The sequence below is a fragment of the Bactrocera neohumeralis genome, chromosome 6 (assembly GCF_024586455.1).
Source record: "Bactrocera neohumeralis isolate Rockhampton chromosome 6, APGP_CSIRO_Bneo_wtdbg2-racon-allhic-juicebox.fasta_v2, whole genome shotgun sequence".
Classification (NCBI taxonomy): Eukaryota; Metazoa; Arthropoda; class Insecta; order Diptera; family Tephritidae; genus Bactrocera; species Bactrocera neohumeralis.
In genome coordinates this window covers 48,796,955-48,810,914 of record NC_065923.1, presented here as the reverse complement: position 1 = coordinate 48,810,914, position 13,960 = coordinate 48,796,955, and the positions used below count along the sequence as shown (strand labels likewise).

General features: G+C 35.1%; 1 protein-coding gene across 1 annotated transcript; it reads right to left on the bottom strand.

The window, feature by feature from the left end:
- Positions 1-2,598: 2,598 nt before the first annotated feature.
- Positions 2,599-13,300, bottom strand: LOC126762072 (uncharacterized). The gene is made up of 4 exons (XM_050478558.1): positions 13,183-13,300; positions 6,265-7,619; positions 4,117-4,295; positions 2,599-4,011 (listed from the first exon to the last, which is right to left on the bottom strand). Coding segments are annotated over exons 1-4 (2,199 nt in total). The 5' UTR covers positions 13,185-13,300; the 3' UTR covers positions 2,599-3,348.
- Positions 13,301-13,960: the final 660 nt, after the last annotated feature.

Below are 13,960 nucleotides of genomic sequence, written 5' to 3'. Positions count from 1 at the left end.
GTTTCGTCGGGGTCGGACCAAAGGGAAAAGGGTGCTAGATGAGTGGGGTTGGTAGGGCATGCAAAGAGGTGGTCAGTGTCATGCGGAGACTCGTTGCATGCAGGACATACATTGGGTATGTCAGGGTCTATTCTGGATAAGTATTAGTTTAACCTGCTACAATATCCAGAACAAAGCTGCGCTAGGGTCACTCGCGTTTCTCCACGGCAACTCGTGCTCTTCGTCTGCGATGGGTAGTGGTTTGACTCCAAGAACGCTATTCACGGGAAGGGAGTCAGTGAAGGTATTAATGGCTCCACTGTGAATGGCGGTCAGTACCTGTCGAAAGTCAGTTGCGTCCGAAGTCCGGTCGGCGTACTGTGCAACGTCGTCGACGTAGTCAAGGAAAGACCTTTTGATGCTCCTAGCAGGCGGTTCCGCTCCAAGCAGATGGCTGCAAGGGTGATTTCCACGAAAACATCCTAGCAGGTACTGCTTGGAGAGGAGTTCATTATGCACCTTAACTGAGAGCTTAAGCGTCTCACTGTGAAGGTGTTCGATGGGAGACATCAAAAGGAATACCGTCGTGGTCCGGAGTGCAGTATTTTGGCAGGTCTGGAGTTTCCTCATCTGCATACCACTGCATCCAAGCGACCATATAGGCGTTGCGTAGTTGAGGACCGGCCGGCCGATTGCCTTGTATGTTGCCAACAACGTTTCTGTCTTTTCCCCATGTGCTGCCGGCTAGCGACTTGAGGATTTTGTTGCGGCTCTGTACCTTGGCGATAATCGGAGTCGTATGAGGAGTGAAGGAGCATAGGCTACCAAAGTTACGCCTAAAATCTTAGGGTTATTGACAGTCCGAATTCTTACGCCATCGACTGCAATATTAAGTTCAAGTATATACTCCTTCGTCCAGTTCGTAAAAATGGTCGCTGTAGATTTGGTAGGGGAAGTGTGAGGTTCCGTGCAGTGAGGAAACGAGAAAGATCGGAGAGGTAGTTGTTTACTTTCGAACACATGCCATCGATTCCATTGCGGGAGTTTCGAGATGTAGAAGTTAAAGAGTAACGGGGAGAGGACACCACCCTGCGGAACCCCCTATTTAATTCTTCTCAGTTTAGATGTTTCATCTCGAAATAGTACGGATGATTGACGACCGTTCAATTAGTTCATGGTCCACCTCTTTAGCCTTGGAGGAAGCGTGGTTTTCTCAAGGACCTACAATAGCATTGTGTGGTTGACTGTGTCAAAAGCTTTTGACAAGTCCAATATTAGTATACACATTCTTGGTAAAACTAAAAGAATATGACTGGCGGGAAATACCCAATTTATTTTATCTCAGCACAGGAATGCCTCATGTTGTGGGAGCTTGCAAACACATGCAAAAGAAATGTCCACCAAAACCGGATCATTGTACTAGAATTACAAGCAATATTTCAAGACGGTGGAGTTTTAAAAGTCAATAGTTTCGGAAATAAAACGTTTATTGGAACAATGAATGTACCAGAAGCAGAAAATCTTCTATAGAGTTCGATAAAATTCCCATCTTATTATGTGGAAACCCCTAATTTTCCTTTGGCGAAACAATTGATTGATTTTTAGTTCCATCAAACAACTCTTTGATTGTTAAATTTGCTGCATCCGCTAGTAAAGCAAGCTGTTCAAAAAATAAGTGCATCCCTTTACAGGAAAGCACGCCCGTCAACAAACACAGCTGCAAGTAACACTTCTACCGCCTGCTGAACGGCAGTGAAAATGTAACATCTAGAGGTGGGAAACAGATGTTCTATTGCCCGACTATAATGAGGTTCGAATAGGAATGACTAGCATAAAGAACAACAAAGCGGCAGGGGCCGATGAATTGCCGGCTGAGCTATTCAAACACGGCGGGGGACTCGCCCCCTTTTGCTGTACACAAAGTAAAGAAATACAGACGATAAAAATATTTTTCACATGTCGGCATTTTGATGGGTCACCAAATTGCACTTCGGTATTTTAAGTGTATCCCCTGAACAATGCCAAAAGTTAATGCAATTAGCCAAGACCTTTCTCCCAGCATACCTAAAATAGCGATTTCCGACTTTTTACCTAACATTAAACCGTGGTTGGTGAAAATATGTGTATATTAAGGAAGTTGGAATTGGTCTATCCGTAATAAAATTTCCAGTTTACGTTTTCTGCATAAACTCAATATATAGTATGTACTTATGTATATAAAAAATAGCTTCTTCAGTTGACTTTATATCATAAGTAAAGTAATATACAAATCTCCCTAATAGGGTTGTCCGCTTAATAGGTTGTCCTTAATAAACATCAAAAAATGTTGATCTCCGCTTAACAGAGCTTTCGCTGTATAGCAATAATAGTGAGTCTATGACCTATAATATAACTTAATGAGGTATAACTTTGATTGTAGTCCATTTGGTTTTCTCGAATAATTAATGTTAAGTTCTCGCGCTACATTTAAAAAATAAAAGTTTTGCCAACACCCGAGAGTATTTTCCCGGCTTTGATTCTTGCACATCGCGAGAGTATAAAATGTTAGGTTACATTCGAACTTAGTTCTTCCTTGCTGGTTCTTTATTTTTCATTCCATTCCGATAGAATAAAACGGCATTTACTTTAGGGCTTTAAAATATACCCCATTTGGTTGCAGTATATTTAAAAGCATGAATGCAATTTCTTTATTTCACTTTTATATTTGTAAGTATGTATAAGTCCATTTAAAATTCAAGAAATACAATTCACTTCAGTTATGTTCTATTATTGTAATTGCTAATATTTATTTCCAAGTAGTGATGAATGTAAGAACTAATGATGGAATTTAGTGAATATATAGAAGTGGTGAGTGAACAAATTACTTATTTTAATTTGTATAATTTCCACAGGAACGCAAATCAGATAAGATTATATCAAAAAAATTTCTTAGGGAAACACAAGAAACATAATTAAATAAAATTATTCTTTTCAAGGGAGGGTAGTTTTTAGTAACTATGACTAATGCCACCCGCGAGAACTGAAATATTGTATTTGCTGCATTAGCAATACAATTAAATAGAAAGAAATAAGAGAAATTTCAATGCTTAAAAGTACATGGAGGATTAATAAAGCAACAAAAGTATCAAACAAAGAGAACAGTATGGTGTTCGGTGCGTTTAAATGAAATAATGAATTGCAGCATTGCCTTGGCCTTTACATCCAAGCTTCGACCAGGCTACAGAATACTCGTAGTAATACGACACGACGGACATTACTACGCTACACTCTAAATGAACAAAAAAATTTAATCTAAACAAATGCCAAATGCAAAAGTTATTTCAATATGTTTTAAACTACTGATGATATTAATATTATATTAATGTTCTCTTAATTCTGCACGGGTAATGGGGGTGGAGGATAGGCAAACATGTTGCCCGATGCGGCACCAAATCCGGAGGGAACGGCATAGTGAGCGCCTACGGTCGAATGATGATGCGAAGGAGGTGCATGAGTATACATAGCTGAAGTGGCACCCGCAGCTCCACTTACTTGTGGTGGGCCACGATGGTTTGGAGGTGGTTGATGGTGGGCATTATGACTCGGGTGACTGTTTGCATTGGCCCCATAAGGTATGCGGGGTTGTTGCTGATAGGCCGAAGCTTGCTGTGGCGGTTGTTGCTGTGGGTTGAATCGTGGACGTTTGTCAACGCCATCAGCTCCGGCATTTGTATAGGGTTTATGTCCACCGGCTTGCTGATTACGATCATATGCGCCCTGAGGTGGTGCAGCTGAGAAACGAGATGGCGGTCCATTCGGACGTTGATACATTTGATTGCCACCATTCGGCGCTTGTTGTGGGCGCTGTTGATACGACTGTCCGCCGCCCATTCCTCCCATATTATTGTTACCATAACCACGATTGCCGCGATTACCATAACCGGTGCCACCAGCCATATGATTGCCACCGCGATTTTGATAGCCACCACGTGAGTTACGTTTATGGTTGTAGCCTGACGATGAAGCCATTTCAACTAGTCGCGGATTGATGACCTGTGGATGTTAACAATCAAAAAGAAATTCACATTATTAAGTATTAAAAAAATCACAATAAAACAGCAAATAATTTTATTGTATGCATAAGACTTGTACGCTTACCTGATTTGCTTCGCGCAGCACTTGTATCAAGTCATTAGCTTTGTTGGCATTTGAAGTGGTGAATAAGGTGTATGCCGTTCCCGTATTGTTCGAGCGTCCTGTGCGCCCAATACGATGTACATAATCCTCCGAATTCGAAGGATAATCGTAATTAATTACGAATTTCACATCATCAACATCTGTTTAGGTTGATGGGAGTTGTAATTTCACGTTCGTTCGTTGCAAACGTCGAAAATTAAAGATATTTAATTTAGAGATTGCACAATGGCACAATATAAATATAAGTACATTTTATCATACAAATTGAACAAAAATCTCTTCAACATTGCAAGTCAAGTTAGTTAAAATATTTTAAATTTTTTTAAATTAAGTAAATAATTTACTATTGGAGTTTTGCATTACGTTTAAGTGGACCTCGACCTTTAGCGATTTTTTCTTTATGTGTGTTCTTTTGTATTTTTATTAATTCTAAATATTTAGAAATGAAAATTTGATAAAATGCGTAGGCAGTAAGTCATACACGATGTTGGAAGCTTAATTCATATAGTATACTTAAGAGACTAACAAAAAATAAAAAAAAATATTGTTTTTTTCGAATGATTTTAATGAGAAGATAAAAGCAATGTACTTACCGCAATCCGGTACAGACCTGAACTGACAACTAATGGATGTGGGATCAACGCAAATTTTAGAGAAAAGAAATACGGAATAGATGAACAAGCAGACAAGCGAGCACATAACGTAAGTACAATGTATATGCCCTTACATACAGTTGCCTACATATACATACGAATTTTCTATTGATTTTAATGTGCAATACAAGAAAAGCTCCACCATCAAATATACAGCACGCGCATCGGTAGAAGCTAAACTTTAAAGCACAGCATTTGCTCGCATGTTTATGTATTTTTGTTGTCACGATCTCACTGCCATTTTAGCTTTAGTTGTTTGATTAATTCTTTATAACCTAAACATACTTATTACTACTTTATAAATACTAAATTTGAATTCAGCTTTTTTATCACGTATGATTAGTAATTCTTCCATCAAAAACAATCTGTAGAAACAGATTGAAGTTTTTGTCTTATACTCCATATTTTCGCATTTAACAAATATAAGAAAAAATCGAAGTCCATTTGAAAAAACGGTTGATATTTTTGTTCACACTTAAATTGTAATAAGAGCTAAAAAATTCAACTGCCAGTCAAAAATTTTTTTGGCGCAAATTCTGAACAATTCGTGGTATTTTCAAACCTAACCAAATGTAATTTTCTTCCTCCCTTCTACTTAAGTATACAAATATTATCTTTAGAAGACTTTGACCTTACAACGCTGTCAAGTTTAGTATCATATATAGAAATATAAAAGTCCATATTAAACACGATTAGTTTCTTCTTCGGATTTCCTTAAAGCCCGCACAAAAGAAACGTCATTAAAATCTAAAGCACTAAGTTTTTTAGACTTAAGATCGAATTCACTTTAAAAACTGTCTTAATGCTACAAAATAACAAGTGTATATGACAAAACTTTTCTTGCTCGACTAAGTTGTACTTATATTTTGAATAAATTGAAACAAAAAGTCTGTAAAGAAATTTTCCCACTTTCTTTTTTCTTTTAAGCAATTGTTTATACGTTTGCTGTTCTATTCAGATTTTGCGGCCACAGTTTCCTTGACTGACACTAGTCTTTTTTGCATACATATATTATAAAATATAGTTTCAATCCTAAGTTAATTAACGTGAACCGTAACGTCTTAGTAATGTATGGAAACACAAATTCCTCATTATTTACCCACACCTTTTCAGTGAATCGTCCGCAAAATTGTTGCATAGTGTTTTCGAAATCTTATCTTAAATTTTAACTCAGAACTTCACCCGTTTTTTAAGTGAACTTATAATTACACCCCATGTTATCTTTAATTGGACGCATTCGAAACAATTTAATTAATAAGGCGTTGGGTTTCGCTGATTCGCATTATGACAAAAAATAATATTCGCCAACGAACCAACAAAATAATAATGAAAGAATATTCAGCATTTTGTCCACAGCATCACTCGCAGCTACGATCAAAAAGTCAAGTTACTGCCGTAGCCGCATCTATAAAGCGGCAGCGGCAGCGGCAAAATACGTATGGAAAATTAGTCTTACCTAGGCCGCGGGCAGCCACATCTGTCGCCACCAAAATTGAGTGGCGTCCATTACGGAAAGACGACAAAACAAAATCACGCTCTTGTTGCGATTTGTCGCCATGAATGGCACATACGCGCCAACCGTTACGTCCAATAACACGAGTTATTTCATCCACGCGTTTTTTGGTCTCAACAAATATTATGGTCTTAGTTTCTGATTCGGCCGAAATCTCAGATAAAAGCTTAATAAGCTTATTGTCTTTCTCATTTTCTTCACACACATCTACTATTTGAAGTATATTGTGATTGGCTGAAAGGGTTAATGAACCAATATTAATTTGTATATAATTATCAAGAAACTCTTCGGCCAGATTGCGCACTTCTTTTGGCCAAGTGGCCGACCACATTAAAACTTGTCGATCTGGGCGGATCTGCTTAATTATTCGTCGTATTTGTGGTTCAAATCCCATATCAAGCATACGATCAGCCTCATCTAGTACAAGGTAAGTGCAACGTCGCAGATTAGTAACACCCCTCTCTAAGAAGTCGAGCAAACGTCCTGGCGTAGCAATCACTATTTCAACGCCACGTTCCAAGTCACGAGCTTGGGGTTGTTTTGGTGCTCCGCCAAAGATGCACGTATTACGTACATGGGTCTTAGAACCAAAGTCGTTAGCGACTTGCTGTATTTGTTGAGCTAATTCACGAGTCGGCGCCAAAATCAGAGCGATAGGTCCATCGCCACGCTCCAAACGAGCCTGATGGCTGATATGTACTACAGCCGGTAGTACATAAGCAAGAGTCTTACCCGATCCAGTTTGTGCTACGCCGACCATATCTCGTCCGCTCAGAGCGATTGGCCAGCCTTGAGCTTGTATAGCAGTGGGCTTAGCAAATCCCATTTTCTTGATCTCAGCTAAAACGTGTTCTGGGAAACCAGGTTCACTAAATTCAATATTGGGCGATGGTATACCGTCACCTTTCAATGTTACTTCATTAGAAGTAAGAAACCCATCCACGTCATTCTTCGAGCGTTCCACAACAGTTGTACTTGGTTGATAAAAATTCTTTTGGAATGGCGTCAATTTTATTTCAGACCAAATTATAGTGGGCAAACGATCTCCGGGTGTGCCAGTATTGTTGCCGCCATCCATTCGACGATCATTATTGCCAGCACGTGGGGGTCCGCCGCGAAATGGAGCACCATTACCACCAACCCCACCGCGAGCATAAGGTGCAGGACGTGGACGTGCAAGCCCATTGCCGCGCATCGGACCACCACGCTGCTGATCACGATACACACCACCGCTGCCGCCCATAGCGCCCATTCCACCAACTCCAGGTCCAGCACGATCACCGTTACGTCTATCGAACCTATAAATACGTAAAGGTTTTTGTAAATAAATTTTGTAATTTATGTACGGACGTTTAAAAGCAGAGCATAATATTGTCAAGTTTTCTTTTTAAAATATTATTATAGAACCCTGTTTTGATATGATTCAAAAATATACTTTAGAAATATTCTTGGCATAATTTTTGTGTTGTAGCTGCAGAATCCCACTTTCATAAGTCCGTACCCACGACAGTCGGATCTACGTAATCGGAACGGACCCGGACTTTTTCATCTGGACAAGGACTGCCAACCGGGCAGAATTCTGCACCACAACAACAATAACTCATAAGTCCTCTTTGTTTCTGATTCATATTAAAGTCATCTAAAATTACTAATCTTCCTACTCTTAATCCGACTAAACTGAAAAAAAAAAAAAACCTAATCTGAACTGTCTCAGTATATTCTGTTCTCGGAACTCTTAGTTTGGGAATCTGCCACTACAATACAACTACAACTATGGACAATGGAACTCATTCTACTATATATTCTAGGTCTTGGCAAGCTAATATACATACATATATGGATAAGTTATTAAAAAATGTACTCGTATAGCAATCCCTAGTATGTGGCTACAAATAATTAATATGGCATCTTTAAGTCTTTTATTACTTATGTGTTTGTTATAAAACTTTTCAGATTTTAAGTTTGTGGCTATCGAGTTTATTTGTGAAACCTTCTCTCTTTAATCAGAAAATTTCAAACTTTTTTCAATAATCTGTAACAATCTGGACCGTTTTGATGAAAAATATTATTAAAAAGTTATTACAATATCTAACCTCATTACAGGTACATTTATCACAATTCAACCAATTCATAGCGTGTCAGTATGTGTATACTGTATGAGTGAAATCTATAATCTAGAAGCTGTGTTTAGTAAAAATTTTAAGTCTTTTATTTAATTTACGCTCACACTATTTTATTTTATAACATATATTTTTTGTAATTTACATAAACTTAGTTTATCGTAATGCCATCGGATGTACAATATTTTTGGTTAATCCTTATGGCGTATAAACAAACAAATTCGATGGTTTTCCAACTCTGGAACATGCAACATATAATTGATCGTGAGAGTAACACGGATTTTCTAAATCTAAGCCACAAATTTTCATTGTTTGGCCTTGTGATTTATTTATAGTCTTAAGGTATTAGCAAGAAGACGTTGAGTACGTTGCCCTGAATTTTCATTTGCACGTGCAACTTGATTTCTTAAATTTATATTATCCGCCGATTGTTCTTCGACGGATCTATTAAATCGACGATCATGAACTAATTGCGCGTTCCGAGTACGTCGACCAATATTTCTTGCTCTTCCACGAAGACGTGGCATTTTTCTATAAAAAATAAGAAACTGTTAAATAATACACAACGAATATGAGTTACTTATTGAAGATAACATTTTATTTAATTAACTAAAAATATTTATTATAACAAATTTTGGGTAATTTTATTTCTTTGGTTTTTTATTTAATATTTCCAAAAATGAATTTTAATAAAAACAATAATAAAAAATAAAAAAATTCGTTATGATATCAATGAGCTACACAAATTAATTTGTAGGTTAGGGTGATTGTTAATGAACGCTCGTGTACATTTAATAAACAAATTTATAAGAAATAAACTCACTTCGACTCCGCACTAAATTCGCAAAATGTATAGTTCTTTCTGCACACTTCAAAACTCTTCGAACACTAATTATATTTTCATTAATCAATCTCACAATAATAACACAAAACTACGAAATACTTTTCTCAATTTGATCGCAGCACCAACTGTCGGGATAAACTAAGATTAAAATAGAATAATATTGAATATTCGATACTGCGATGGTAACGCAGTCTGCCGAATTGCTCTTTCCAACGGTACATTCAGATCGCGGCGCAAAAGATATCGGAATTGTGCCATTTCGGTATATACTTGTAATTTATGCACCTAAAGTTGTATTTTGCCAAAAATGCGTAATTTATTTTGATGCTTACCTCGTTATTACAATAATGTGCAGCAACAATAGCCAAATAAAACTTCTGCTTTCCGATATTTCAACACTTCTTTAAATATATACTGATATTTCGCATAAAAGAAAACTTGTCACAACACAACTATTTAGGAGAACAGAGATTATTCGCTTAGTGATCGTCATGCCGAGTCAGCAAACTCATCGGTTTTAAGGACGGTACCAAAAATGATCTCAGCCGGAAAGCAAACCTTTGCGCGATTTTTATATATGTACATACACTCGCCGTCAACAGGTTAAATAGATAGATACTTGCGTTAGTATTTAGATAACAAATTGGATCAAATTGTGAATCTAAACCATCCTCGAATCTCCTTGAACACACACACAAAAATTTCATCAAAATCGGTCCAGTCGTTTAACAGGAGTTTAGTGACATACACACGCACACAAGAAATATATACAGTGAAGAGCATAAGTCTTGATACCCTTCAATTTTCCACTTTATTATTAAGATATTTCACACAAGTTTAAATATTTTAAGCAACTTTCGCAATAATTTAAAAATGTACATTGTACTTTCATAATCGAATGGAAACAGCAAAATTTTACGTCAATAGAAATAAACGGCTGCATTTTGCAAAAACGTATACTTAAAGGGTGGAGGAAGCCAAACGAAGAGTTAAAACCAAAAATACAATTAAGAAGGTCAAGCATGGAGGTGTCATGGTATGGGGCTGCATATCCACATCGTGTTGACAACCTTGTTTTTATCAATGAAATTATGACAAAAGAAGTGTATTTGAAAATTTTTCAAGAAAATGTATTACAAAATGCGGAAAAAATCGGACTGTTTGGCGGATTGTATCTCCAGCAGAACAACGATCCCAAACATACTGCACACATAGTGAAGATGTGATTAATACACAAAGTACCCCATTTGTTATTAACACCTCCACAGAGTCCAGATCAAGCATTTATGGGATCATTACGCCTTTTTATACATTTTCTCCTTTTTTGAAGGAGTATCAACACTTTGAGAATATCCTTGGTTTTTTGATTTTTTTTTTTTTAAATAATGAAAATACTTTTTATATCTAATTTTTTATATTTGTCACATCAGAAAAAATGCATTTATTTAATTTTAATTAAAAAATGGAAATATTCAAAAATATTTTGTGATATATTTTATAAAATGTCTTCGAAGTGGCTGGGTATCACAACTTATATAAGATAGTTGCCGCTGACATATGGTTTTTGAGATATTTGCATTTAAAGTTCAATAAATCAACTATTTAAAATGCGTGTTTCTCCGATTTATAACAAATTTCACACTTATATTTTTAACTTTTATATATACACTCACTAATTCGTTTCTAACCATTTATTTTATATTAAATAGTGCAAAAATAACTTTAATTGTATATTAAACTTTATTTGAAATTCATTTATTCATACAATAAGAAAATGGTTGCAAACAAGCAAAAAATTAGTGTTACCAACGCAACGTAAAAAGGACGCGCAGGTGTTGGTCCGACCAGGGTTATGTTTTTGAAGCGCGGCCGAAGGCCCCCAATGCAGAAGGGAATTCTTTGCGGAAAACTAATGTGTAATTTATTTCCTGTCATTGGGGTATTCTTTGTTTTCTTTATTTATTTTGGTTCTTCTGTAAAATATGTACGTAAGGTAACACTGATTATTAGTTAGAATGCAATCCTTTTGTTATTGTGAGAACAAAAATAATTGAACAAAAATTAAAAAATAAATATTGATTACAAGTTAGTTTTGCACTATTTAATGTAAAATAAATAGTAAGAAACGAATAAGTGAAGTGTTAGTGGATATAAAAGGTAAATGTTATATTCATTATAAAAATTTTGAACTTTAAATGCAAATATCTCAAAAACCATAAACAGTGGCAAAAAAAACCGTGTAAAAAAAGAAGCGTTTCCTGTAGTAAAATGCGGGAAACGTTCCATATCATATCAAAACCGTGTAAGATGAAATAAAGAACTATATTTACTTCGAAACACCGTGTAAAAAATGTTGAAAACTATAAAATTTCAGACATGCATACAAATTGTATCTTCATATGTTTATTGAGCATTAGAACTTAAAATACATAATTCATACAGGTGAAAAATTGGTAGATTAAACAGAAAACAAAAGAAATCTGTTAATCCAGAATTAAAAACAGAAAAATTTGAATAGAAATAAGAAAAAAATATTTACATATAATTATTCGTCTCTACTTGATAACAAGCGCAATTGTTTGCGACGAACTGGACTTAAGACGGCATCATCTCCGGAGATATCCATTTCAGCAATGTAAATATCATGCGAACAAAATGTGTAGGTAATAGTTATCAAATAAGTGGATTTCCCAGTTACTGTCGGGATATGTATGTTCATTTTAGCAATGTTGCTAAGTGTGGTAAAAACAAACATAATTACAAAACAGTGATTTTGAAACCGTACTAGATTAAAAGTTTTTTACAAAAAAAAAATTTTTTTCAACCATGTAACTTCAAATCCGTGTAAAAAGAAAACGTGTAAAAAAAAGAGTTGGGTGTATATACATATAGATATATTTTCTTGATCTGGAGGACCTCCTCTATCCGTACATACCCATTTTAGCCCCGAAATCTGGGAATGCTATTCTGAAATTTACCCCGATTCTTCCAAAAATGTGTTTAAAAGCATTGAACAAGAGTTATTATGGTATTCTGAAAATTAACCCAACGTTTTTTCTGGTTGTTAACTCATTGACAGTTACATACTTGAAGTGGAAGTACTTACATACATATTTAAAAACTTTATTTCGTCAAAATAATAAAAGAGTAAGTTGAAATTAATTTTGATAATTAAATTGGTAAATTGAAATAGATTAAAAGGTAACAAAAATTTTTTCCTGATAATTAATTTGATAAAATTAAATAGAAATTCTAATAATTTTATTCCATAAAAAAATTCCATAACCACGCCCATTTTTACCTTTTTCAAACCTAATGCGCCATTTTCTGTATTTGTGCCATTTTTGACAACAAAATCGATCGATAATCATTTTCGAAGTTTCTTTTAGCCAATATGCGGATTACAATATTGTACATGAACTTATACGTATACATGGTGAGTCATCCAAACATATGTATACTTGATTTTTATTTTATTTTTATTTTTTTTTTTCAAACAACTAAAAAATTAAATCATAAACTTTGATTAATATAAAACTACGTGGCACAATTAATAAAGTTGTACATAACCTCATAATTAATTTGATACATATTCCTACAACGTTCCTAATAAATTCAATAAGGTAGCAACAAAAATATTAAAAAAAGAACATAATTTTTCCTTTCTAAGTTATATTGAAATATTAACATCAGACATAAGTCAGTTCTTCACAGCCTTCATAATTCGCCGAGTAGACCATTTATTCGCAATTCCGAATAGATACACGACCACAACCAATTTATACGTAACTTATTGATTTTTAATAAAAAAAAAATAATAAAATTCGTTTATAACTACATTTTCACAAAATTTTTATCACATTAAGATACGAAAATAACAAATGGGTGAATACTTACATCTTTAAAAGGTTTTGATGTTGTTTTCAGCAAAAATAACTATAAATTACTTTGAAATTCTCCTGCGAAAAATTTTCTTGTTCCTCTCACAGAGAATATATATGCTGATTAAATATTTTTCGTGTAAGCAGTCGTAACTATAAGGAAATAATCGGTAATCAATTTATATTTTCCATCTCTTATAAAAGCAAAGCTGTCTACACTATCAATAATAATTATCTCAAGAATTTTAGTGGTCGTTCACACATTCCAGAAATAGTCCGAAAAACTCAACACACACATTTTATAGCCCTGACAGACGACAGCGCTAATTTGCATTAGCGGACTTAATTTACATTTACTTGCGCCTTTGACCCACGTTAATGCAAGTTAGTAATGCACAAAAATTTTGTGCATTTAGCTGAATTTACCAAATTTGAGTAGGCAACACTGCCCATAAATGGTGAGTTTTTCTTCTAGTTTGGCAGATGTCGCTTGAAATCTGCCGCCTTCTTTGCGTTTACAGCATCAGATGCAAACTGTTTTTATATTGCGAATTAAATTATGTGCAAGTATATTAACAAAAGCAAATTTTAATATTTTTAGATGGCAGAAAATTAACAACGCACAGCTTGCTATTCATTTATCGAATATTCTTAACTTTTTCGCGCACTTTTTCGCGTTACAGTCAAGAATTGCTTTCAATACTTTTTATCTTTTAACGTGTTTAACAATAAACAAATTTTTTCGTTAAACTCATATTAGGGGTATTCTCTTGCTCTTGCAAACCCTTGCACGG